General features: G+C 45.9%; 1 protein-coding gene across 1 annotated transcript in view; it reads left to right on the top strand.

The window, feature by feature from the left end:
- The first annotated feature begins 6,289 nt into the window (after window positions 1-6,289).
- The window catches only part of JPH3 (junctophilin 3), an 83,454-nt gene continuing 78,137 nt past the window's right edge, over window positions 6,290-11,606 (top strand). The window contains exon 1 of the mRNA XM_028739936.2: window positions 6,290-7,833. Coding sequence (XP_028595769.1) covers window positions 7,452-7,833 — 382 coding nt within the window. The 5' untranslated portion in view covers window positions 6,290-7,451. The remainder of the gene's footprint in view (window positions 7,834-11,606) is intronic.

The following is an 11,606-nucleotide window of genomic DNA, read 5'->3' as shown; positions in this document are numbered from 1 at the left end:
AGGAGCAATATCTGTGAAGCACAATAAAGAGAAGTGCAACAAAGTGAGGTACACAAACTACACTTCCCAGGATTCTTTGGGGGAAAGTCAAGTATAAGTGTGGATCTGCCCATTGATATCAGCAGTGTTTGTTTCTCTTCAGGGTTTTGTGTGAGGGTGGCAGGCAGCTTCTGTTCTAAATACACTGATTATCAAGGGAAGCAATAAACTATGTGAAATAATAACTCTGTCCCCCAAGAAAAGATCCTAGCAGCTTAGTTAGTTTGGCAGGGATTAATTTCAAGTAAGCAGACCCAGGATTGCGACCTAAGGGTGCTTTCAGGTTGTCAGCATTTTGTGGGAGGGATTCAAGCAGAAACCTGACATTTAGGGTTGTGCAACTGAAATGGACTAAAAGGCTCTGTCACCCGAGTGCAACAAATCCATTTTAACAACAACAACTGGACTTTTTGCAGTGTGGAAAATTACAGGGAAATGCCCTGAAAAGCATATGATGAGAGCACAATTAACAGGAAGACCTGAAGGCACTCTGCATGTTAATCAGGATGAAGGCTCATTGTCATATAACTGCCCTGTCAACAAATCAGAAAAAAGCCCCATAAAGAGTGGACAGAGACTATAAAATTACTGAGGTGTTGGCAACCTTGTTAGAGCTGGAACACTTTCATTACCTTGCCCTCTCCAACATGAATTACATCCAATACTTCATGCCAGCTTCACATGGGGGTCAAGGGCCCCTCCCTTTGGGACCATGGCATTGGTCAGCAGCTGATGTTTGCAGGAGACACAGCTCCCCTTCTCCATTCATTTTGCCCAGGGGAAAAAAAGTAATATTTGTGCAACCAACTGATGGCAAAATGTACTGGTGCCTGGTGCCTATTGGAACTGATAGGGGAGAAGGCAGGTGGACTAACAGGAAGTGAAGCCAGAACCAATGACAGGCAGGGACACTCTCTGACTGCCTGTAAGTAAGATGGTTGGCAGGCAGGTGAGGACCAGCTGGGGGAAGACTGAGATTAGTGGCCCAGTATCCAATTCATCCTAATGGAACAGCTTCCACTAGCAGAATGTAGCTTCTGTCTCACCCTTGGGGAGTGTCTGGTTTAGGGTGCAATTCCACAATTCATAAGGTACAAGATGAAGGGGAGGCATGCACAAGCCCCTCCCTTAGACCTGTACAACTGGTAGCCCACCAAGGTAACCTCATCTCACCTGACATTGTGTTGTGACCTGCTGGGTGCTTGCCAATGCTCATCTCCCATTTTTGCAGTCCCAGGCAGGTAGTAAAACCAGAGGTTTGGTGGGCTGGCATTAGGTGGATTGCATTCAGTGGCTTTTCAAGCTCTCATAGGCAGGGGAGCTGTCCAGCAGGACAAAGTATGTAGAACGTTTCAGAGAAAGGTTGCTGAGGCAGCTGGGGAACTGTCCAGCTAGGTAGTTATGACAGGAATCGAGAAGCAACAAATTGTGCAACAGCAACATCCAAGCAACAAGTGAAAAGCTAAATAACTGCCTATGGCTGCTAGCTATGGCTATGCTGTGCCTCCACCATTGGCCAGAAGGCAGTAATGCTTCTGAATACCAGTTGCTGGAAACCACAGAAAAGGAGACCACTCTTGTGCCCAGATTCTTCTTGAGGGTCTCCTACAGACATTTGGGTGGCTACTATGAAAACAGGATGCTGGACTAGACGGGCTATTGGCCTGCCCAAGAAGGCTCTTCTTATGTTCTTAACTCTCTTCCCACAGCATTGGTAGGGTCCTGATCTAGAGGCTACTTAGGTTGAGCTGCCAGCCACATGCCGCACCTTTTGGCCTGGGCTTTAGCAAAGACCTATGCTCTCACCTGCTGAAGTTGTGTAATTTGTTTAGAGCAAACAGGTGTGTCTCATTGGCATGCATTAGATTCCCCCCACATTCTGCAGCCTCTCCAGGTGGACAGTCTCTTAGGGCTGGCAATCAGAGCCTACACTGTTGACTTTACACCAGGTGTGGGGAACCTTTGGGCCACCAGATGCTGCTGAATGACAACTCCCACCATCCCTGACCACTGATCATGCTTGCTGGGGCTGTTGGGGGGTTGAGCCACATCTGGACGGCCAAAGCTCCCCCACAGAGTAGACTCTGATTCTCCATAGATGAAACTGCAGGTCCCAAGCTGAGGGTGGGAGGCACAGACCCTGGTGAATTGGCCTCCTCTGAAGACACTCCTTCTGAGTCAAGCTCTGATGGTGAGACATGATCTAGCTTGTGCTTCAAATGATAACACAACAATGCATATAGAGCAGGCTTCTCCAACAGCTACTTAATTCTTCTCCAAAGACATTTCAACAGGTGTTTATGCACGATAATCTGTTTAAAATATCACTCATTCATTCATAAATACTGTATACTGATTCTTCTCACAACAGGCATTCTCACAGCAACTTTATTACGGGATAGTTAAAATATTTCTTTTTGAACATTCTGGCCTTTTCTAATATTGCACAGTGTGGGGTTTTTGCTTGTTTGTTTCTTTAGAGATCCAATATTGCTGCCTAATTTCCCCTGTCTGTCTCATTTGGGGAGACTTCTGCTGCCCTAGATCATCTTGGGAGTCCTGCTATATTGACAAACCAAAGCCCGGTTCTTCCCGGTGCTAGAAGCAAAGAGACACACACACACCTGCCCAGTTTCCAGCAGAAAGCTTGCTGGCTGCTGTGCTTTTTCAGATCAAGATCAACTCTTTCCTTTTGCTGCTGCAGTTCAGCCTCTTGATGTGGAAACTGGCTCTATTTTTATCTGGCTAAGGAAGATCAGATTTGCAGTAATTGACTGGATAAACAGACACACTATGTACGAACCAAGTTAATGGGATACATTTGGTGGCCAGCAAGGGCACTTTGCTGTTGCTCTGCCCAAATAAGTAATTGGACTAATTTATGACACTCAGGCTGCTAACGTGTCCATTAAAGGCCCCTTTTGTGCCCTTCCCCTCCACAAATAAAAGGGGGGAAAACACATTTCCTCCTGGTTCAAAGCATGCAAACACCATGCCTTCATCAGGAGTAAGTATAAAGCATTTCCTGACTGTCACTAAAGCTCTTAGCAAAATGGAATTAGAGCCAAACACGTGCAAGAATTTCTCTTTCCGGTTAACCCAGGTCCTGACCTTTATTAACCTGGCAGAGATTATTGACAATACAGTATGCTGGAATCTACAGGAACTGTACTAACATCTATCCTGTCCTGACTGCAATATAGCTCAATAATCTGCTGATTTTTGGGGGGTTGGGCAACAGATCAAACTGATAAGAAAAAGTTGGAATGGAAGGAGGGAAATCTATGCTACATAATCTTGCCTAATGAAACACTAAATGAGCTGCTCCCCCCCCCATTCCTTCTCCCCTGATGCACCAAAGCTGCTCTCATTTGTGCAATTTGTGGTTCCCTTGTGACACATTCTAATGGATATGGAGAACAGTCAGATGCAAATATGAAGCTTATGGCAAGTACGGAAGTTTACAGGGTTTGTGCCTCTGACTTAAGTGTTCTGAACTGCACATCCAGCCATTTTCCGACTCCTTCTCCACATGTAGGGAAAAACACAACACCAGAAGCAGTTTTTTCCTTTCCCAGAAAGTGGCAAGTGGTTGACCATTAGATTATGATTGTACAATGTAAACAAGTGTCAAGTGATGCATATTGAGTTTAAGTAAATAAATAAATCTTAATTTCACACATACACGTATGGAGTATTAACTGGTGCTGATTGACCAGGAATGAGACATTGAGGTTGAAGCAAATAGCTTGATGAAGACAGCAACCCAGCATGTGGCACCTGTGAAAAAGGCAATCTCCTTCACTATATCTCAGAAGTGGAATATTTTTCCAGAAACATTACACAGCACAGAGGCATTGCTGCCTCACTGGCTCACGAGTCCACCCCCACCCCCTGTTCTCCTAAAACAAAGTAGCATACCCATGGGAAGGTGCCACAGCTATAGAAAATGTTTCCATGCTGTTTCACAGCATGGGGTGACAGGAATTAGGAGAATGAAACTTCTGCATATTAGCACCATATAAAAAGAGAAAGAGTCGCCCAAGTAAGAATAGGCTCAGAGGAGAAACTGTAATGCTGGATGAGTGTCCCTTATTTCAGAATTGTTACATAAAGGATGTCTCATTATTTTACTCTGATGTGCCCCTTTTGCCTGGACATCTGCTCCTGCAAACTTTGTGCAAGTACCTGTCCCAGAAAACAACAGTGCTGCCCTTGGTGACTGGTCTTAAAACTACTGTCACCTAATACAGGGTTCAGGAGCATGTGGCCCTCCTGATGTTGGACTCCAGTTCCCACCATCCCTTATCATTGGCCATGCTGGCTGGGGCTGATGGGACATGGAGTTCTAACATCTGGAAGGCTACAGGTTCCCCAGCCCTGACTTAATAAAATGCTGTGGCTGGTAGAACATATAAATAAGTAGATGTTTTTTGCCTAGGGTGTCAGTTGGAGTTACTAGATCAGGAGATTCTTTTGCTACCATTAACTATGGTGTCCTCCTGGAGCAGCTATACAGGTGGGAAGTTGGAGGCCTGGTGCCAGGGTGAATCTGCTCCTGGGAAATGGCCACTGCTCAGAGGAAGAACAACCATCTTTGCAGAAAGAAGGTCCCAGGTTTAACCCCCAGCATCTCCAGGTAGGGCTGGGAATGTTCCCAGGCTGAGACATTGGACAGTCACTGCCAGCCTAGGTTGGCAATTCTGAACTTCCTGATTCTGTATAAATAAGTTTCCTGTGTGGTCATCAGGGATGTGTGAGCCCAGTGTCAAGATTAGCTGGATGTTACCCAACTATGTGTCTCCTTGTTATCTGAGTGAGGTGATTGATAGGTGATTGGAGGACGCCATGGTCTGGATGAGTTCAGATAGCTTGTTAGCTCATTCTGTTTCTATATCCCTTTGCACAACCAGAGGTGTCCCAAAGCAATTTACAATGAAGGCCAATGAACTGAACCTGAACACCAACATGATGAAGGTTCTGTTAGCCAGAGGTTTTCAGGTGCAGGAAACTTAAGGTTTTAGTGTTGGCATATAATGTCTTGAGGGACGCGGGTGGTGCTGTGGTCTAAACCACAAAGCCTAGGGCTTGCCGATCAGAAGGTCGGCGGTTCAAATCCTCACAATGGAGTGAGCTCCCGTTGCTTGGTCCCTGCTCCTGCCCACCTAGCAGTTTGAAAGCACATCAAAGTGCAAGTAGATAAATAGGTACCGCTCCATACTGGCATTAGGGTGTGTGATGTATGAAACTAATTGGAGCCATTTGGGTTGTCTTAGAAAGGAGCAGAGGAAAAGAACTGTCTGCTGCCATGCTAGTTTTGAGGTTTCTGATTGACTTTATTATTTTTGTTTTCTTTTTGCTGTTGGGGCCCTCCCTGGACTCACGCAACAACCAAGTGGATGGCCACCAAGTGGAATGGATTTAAAATGTGATTAGAGAAATTCTTGGAGGAGCCGGCTATCAATGGCTACTAGTGGTCAGAGGAGACAGTTGCTGGAATCTGCAGGAGGGCTGAGGGCTCTTGCATCTGGCTGGCGACTGGGAGAACAGGATGCTGGGCTACATGGGTCAGGCATGTCCTTATGACAGGAAGGATGTAATTTGCTTTAGTAAATAAATAAGTGCTCTTGCTGTTGATGCAGGGGTATACCTGGACTCACTTGTGCCCTTGGGAAGGAGCTGTATCAGTGCCCCCCCCATCCCTTGTACCCTCCTCCAAGGCACCCAAAGGAGCCTGCGCACCTTGCCTGGCCAGTTCAGAGCAGGAGAGGAGTGGCCCTGGGAATGGGCAGGCGAGCGGACTCCTAGCCACTCCAAGCCAAAGGGGCGATGTGTGATTTTTGTGCCCCCCTAGGCCTGTGTCTTTGGCAGGGGCCAAACTGGACAACTCCTAGGTATGCCCCTGGCTGTTGTTTTCAAGTCAGGAGATTAGGCTTATTTAAGAAGGGGGATGGGAGAAGAAAGTATTGCCAGCAACAAAATTAAGTGAGGAGTGGGGTCCTAAGCATAGCCTCTTGCGTCTCCCAGCAAAATCAGTGCCACTTGTGAATGAATAAGCCAGGTTAGTGTTGGGCTATCATTATGGAAGGCAAGAGCTCCCACTTGGTTTCCCTGAGAAATCTTTACCCTCTTCCTAGGCTGATAGATTGCAGCCTGCCAAATGCATTTTTTCTGGATGCTATCTCTTTCTGGCCTGCTGGAGGTTTTTTAGCCTCCTGTCTCTAAGGAAGTGAAAGAGAACAGAGAGATCTGCTGGGGGGGGGGGGCGAGGAGAGAGCGAGCGATGAGTGTTACGCAGTTCCTGTACCTTTAAATCTAAGGAGCTTGAGCTGAGACAGAGAGCGAGAGAGGCAGAAGCCGAGCCGGGGGTCTGTTCCCCTTAATAAGCAAGATCGGTCTCCACTGAGGAAGATGGGAAGAAGAGGGTGAGGAGGATGCAAGAAGACCTCTGCCCCTCCCAGACTGGAGATACAAAAAAGGAAAGAGAGAGAGGCGCCTCTTTCCCTCCACCCTCAATCTCTTCCGCCTCCTCCATCCCTTCTTTTTCTGCCACCCGGCTGAAAGAATCCAGCCCTTCCGAAAAGGGCATCTCTCCCTGTCTCTCTCTTTGAAGGCAAAATGTGGGAGTCGTTCCAAAAAACAAGCCGAGATCTAACGGAGTGAGAGGTTTGCTGTGGGTGGCGGTGGGAGGTGTGGGGAGGGGGGGAGGAGGAAGAAAATGAGAACAGTTGTTTTTGTAGGGTGAGGTGTAGGTGTGTTTGTGAGTGTGTATGTGTGTGTGTGTGTTTGTGTGTATGCGTGAGTGTGTGTGTGTGAGAGAGAGGAAGAGAGTGTGCGTGAGATTGAGACAGACACAGACACTGCATTGCTGCTGATTCAGGAGTCTCTCCAGCAAAAACATAACCACCAAGATGCTGCTCTGCCTTGGACTGCCTGATCCATTTCTCCATCAAAACAGCAGCAGGTGGAGGTCACAGAGGGGGATTTGAGACCCTTCCTGCCGCCTGCGTGTTGCATCCTCCCCCCTCCCGCAAAACCAGAAATTCTTCTTCTTATATGTTGGCACTTGGCCTGTTTCTCCGCATCCTTTCTTTCCCTGGGTTTTGCCTCGGATGGTTTTAAAGGAGACTTGCTTGCACCAAAACCTGATTTGCTGTTCTGGACAATATTATTCTCCCTCTTTTGCTCCAATCCAGCCTCCAGAGCAGGAAGCCAAGAGGATCAAGGTTCCATGAGTCTCCCCCTTGAGAAAGTGTGAGCAGCAGAAATTGACTCAAGCAGCTATTTGGATTTGGTGCATTATTTAAGGTGTTGTTTGGGGGTTTTTTTTCCTCCCCTGGCGGCTGCTTCTCCTCCTCCTCTCTCTCTTTTTCTTTTCACCTTTTTGAGAATTTTCAAACTGAGTTACATGCATGTCCAGTGGGGGAAGGTTTAATTTTGACGATGGAGGGTCCTATTGTGGAGGCTGGGAGGACGGCAAGGCTCACGGCCATGGAATATGCACCGGCCCCAAGGGTCAAGGAGAGTATGCGGGTTCCTGGAGTCACGGCTTTGAAGTGCTGGGGGTCTATACCTGGCCGAGTGGCAACACCTACCAGGGCACCTGGGCCCAGGGAAAGCGCCACGGCATTGGTGTGGAGAGCAAAGGGAAGTGGGTGTACAAAGGCGAATGGACTCATGGATTTAAGGGACGCTACGGAGTACGTGAATGCACAGGCAATGGGGCCAAATATGAAGGCACCTGGAGCAATGGTCTTCAGGATGGTTATGGGACAGAGACCTACTCGGATGGAGGTAAGTAGCCCATTTGCTCCTTCTTTTCCTTGGTGTTGTCCAGTGGATCATCCTTCCTTTTCTTTGCCAGGTTGTAGTGTATCCTTTTAGGAAGCCCTGCCAGTTGAAAGCTTTGTTCTTACTGTAAGACAGAGAAAAGCAGCTCACCCAGGCAGGGCCCCTTCCCAATGGAGCCCTCTAAGTTCATTTGCGACCAGGGCTGTTTCTTTTCTTGTGCTCTGTTGCCTGATGAAGGGAAGGCCTTTTTTTTGCAAGCTGGTTTGTTGGATAGAGTGGGGGGTAGAAGGCTGGAAGGCATTCAAATTCTTACTCAGCTATGAAACTCCCTGTGGTGGGTTAGTCACTATCTTTCATCTAAGCTTACCTTGTGGGTTGCTGTAAGGATAAATGAGGTGAGAACTGTGAAACATTTTTATTTTGTTTTTTGCGTATGGAAAGGAGCTTAGAAATTAAGAGCAATGGCTGTGAGGAACCAAACTATATCCAAAGTTGTATATGAGGAGGAATACAGTAAGGCAGGGTCAAGAAATTGGTTAGCATCATAACAGGAAATGCAGGTTTTTGGTATCTGGAGCAAATGACCCAAGAGAGACCCCTTTACATGGATTAATCTGAGGCACAGTGTGCCAGGAAGTGACGTTTGGCTTCCATTCATTTTCATGAGGGTTGTTCAGAACGTCCCAGTGAATTATGCCCCCTGGATCAGATTTGTGTCTCTGCCACTGCCAGTCTGCTATCCTTAATTGTTGCCCATAATCTGCCACCTGAGGTGGTCACATGCCTGTCCTATCATTGGACTGTTTCATGACTTGAAGGCATGACTCTAGACCCACCACTTGAACCTGTAGGTTCTTTCAACTCTGAAGCGGATTAGGTTTAAAAACAAACAAACACATAACCAAGGCAGCAAGATGCACTGCTGGATCTTCTCAATGCAGGCACTTTGAAAATCTCACCATAATGAAAACATATTGCAAGCTGCTATCGTTTTTTATAATCCCCCCTCCACACATAAAGCTCAACCTGATGGATCCAGAGCTTATCTGGAAAACGACTGCAATTCATAGAGTGTTCCCACATTGAGATTTCACAGCTTGATTGTGTGCAGCAAGGGTAGAGGCCCTCAGGCCCAGAGGCCAGATGTGGGCCCAAGCCTCTCTCTCTAGGCCATACTCCTTCTTTAGTCATGTCCTTTCTGCCCAGGCCACCCTGCTCACTGGTCTTCCTTCACACCCTCATTGAGTGCTTTTGTGTGGCTGGGATGTGTCCTTGAACTCTGATAACGACTTGCCTGCCTGTATAGAACATAGAAAGGTGTATGTGTGTAGAAGTACATTTACATTTGTTGCTCTGGCCCCGTCCATCACTGACTTGCAGCTCCCAGAACGTTGCTCAGAAGGGAATGTGGCCCAGGGACTGGAAAAGCTTTCCCACTCTTAATGCAGAGAAACCCAGAGGCAGGTGAGGAGAGCTGTTTTTGACCTCTGATGGCACTTTCAGGTGTATCAGGGTGAGTGGGAATGGGTACAAATACTAAATAAATATTTAGCAGAGACACAGAGAGAAATTATCTAGTTCTGATGTCTTATCCTGAGAAAACAGCTTTCTTTCTCTCAAGTGACTGAATCACTTGGTCTCTTGTTCACTGACAGTGTCCCAGCTCCCCTAGGTAGTAGGGGCCAAACCAGCTTCCAAGAGCCCCATGGAAACAACAAGGGAGGCCTCTGGTTTTCATCTTATGTGTCTGTATCCAAACAGCTTTGATCTCCCTCACCCCAGCCCATGTTGCTTAGAGTGTTTTAAAGATTTTAGATAGAGAAAGAAAGAAAAACATCCAAGGCCTTTATCCTCAGCCTTGAAAGTCTGGATTGGCAGGGAGGAGGAGGAGAAGCAGTAGAGATCCAAAGCTTTAAAATGCAACTCTTTATAAACAAGTTTGTTGTTCTGACTGGGGTAATAGCAGAATGGGGCAGTGGGAGGTTTTAACACTCTGTGCTGTGCTTATGAACTTACTTTGAAATGGTTAGAGCTGAGGGTTTTCTTGATTGAACACAGAATTTTGAAAGAGCATGGATACATTCTACATGTTTCTTGCTCTGCTTCTCTACCTTTATAATAATAATAATAATAATAATTTATTATTTATACCCCGCCCATCTGGCTGAGTTTCCCCAGCCACTCTGGGCGGCTCCCAATCAGTGTTAAAAACAGTACAGCATTACATATTAAAAACTTCCCTGAACAGGGCTGCCTTAAGATGTCTTCTGAATATCAGGTAATTATTTATCTCTTTGACATCTAATGGGAGGGCGTTCCACAGGGCGGGCGCCACTACCGAGAAGGCCCTCTGTCTGGTTCCCTGTAGCCTCACTTCTCGCAATGAGGGAACCGCCAGAAGGCCCTCGGCGCTGGATCTCAGTGTCCGGGCTGAATGATGGGGGTGGAGACGCTCCTTCAGGTATACAGGACCGAGGCCGTTTAGGGCTTTAAAGGTCAGCACCAACACTTTGAATCGTGCTCGGAAACGTACTGGGAGCCGTATCACTCGCTAAGGAGAGCTGGGATTATTCCGAATACATGGTTTTCTATAAAGACAAGACTGAAGACCAGCTTGAAAAGTCTCTTAAAACCCAAGGGATGGTTTTTTAAAGAAGGCATCTGGCCTGTCCATGCCTTTATCCAGAGCTCAGGTGGTCACGATGGAATCTTGCTGCAGCAGTACAATTCCTAATGAATTCTGGCTGGCTATGGAGTCCACAGAATAGGACATAAATTTGAATAACCCAGGAATTGGACAGAAATGTAAATCTTCTGTCGTGGCTAAATTAATGTTGCCTCTAAAGCTAGAAAGGATGGGGGAAACAGACTTCATGATGTTTGTGAAACTAGTTTAGGAATAAATGCTGTCCAGGTAGCAGAAACCTACCCAGCAAAGCTTTGGTAGAGAATTGTAGGGCAAGTGTGGGCAACTTTTGGCCCTTCAGATGTTGCTGCAACTCCCATCATCCCTAGTCATTGGCCATGCTTGTTGGGGCTGGTAGGAGTTATAGTTAAGCAATATCTGGAGGGCCAAAGGTTCCCCACACCTGATGTAGAGCCTTATTTTGCACCTATGATTATTATTATTTTTTTAAAAAATATTTTTATTTTCCAATATTTTTTTAAAAAATAACAACACTTTTACATTCAATTATACACCAAATTCAACTTGTTTGACTTCCTCCCCCTCCCCCTGGCTTCCAAATTCAATCATTCATCATTATGCATATCATTATTTTTTCTCTGCAATTTTCAAATCTTAATTATAAATATGTTGTCCATATTTAACACATCATAAATGTTACAACAACCCTGCTAATGTTTTAACATATTTACAGTGTTCTTTAACATATTTTATCCAATCTTGTAAGAATTTCTTCTCATCTTGTTTACTGATCCTATTGGTAAGGGTTGCCATTTCGGCATAGTCTATCATCTTGATTATCCATTCTTCCTTTGCCAGTGTGCCTTTTTCTTTCCATTTTTGGGTAAATAGCATTCTGGCGATCGTGGTAGCATACATAAACAGTCTCTTTAAGTTCTTTGGTATGTCCTCCCCCACTATTCCAAGCAAGAAGGCTTCTGGGTGCTTTTTTTAATAAAAGGTTATCTTAAACATTTTTTTAAACTCATAGTAAATCATTTCCCAGAAGTCTTTTGCCCTTCTACAAGTCCACCACATATGCAAAAAGGTATCTTCATTATCTATACATTTCCAACATATATTGGTGGAA

This window comes from Podarcis muralis, chromosome 7, assembly GCF_964188315.1.
Source record: "Podarcis muralis chromosome 7, rPodMur119.hap1.1, whole genome shotgun sequence".
NCBI lineage: Eukaryota > Metazoa > Chordata > Lepidosauria > Squamata > Lacertidae > Podarcis > Podarcis muralis.
Note: the sequence above shows the minus strand (reverse complement) of the source record. Positions and strands in the feature narration are given on the sequence as shown.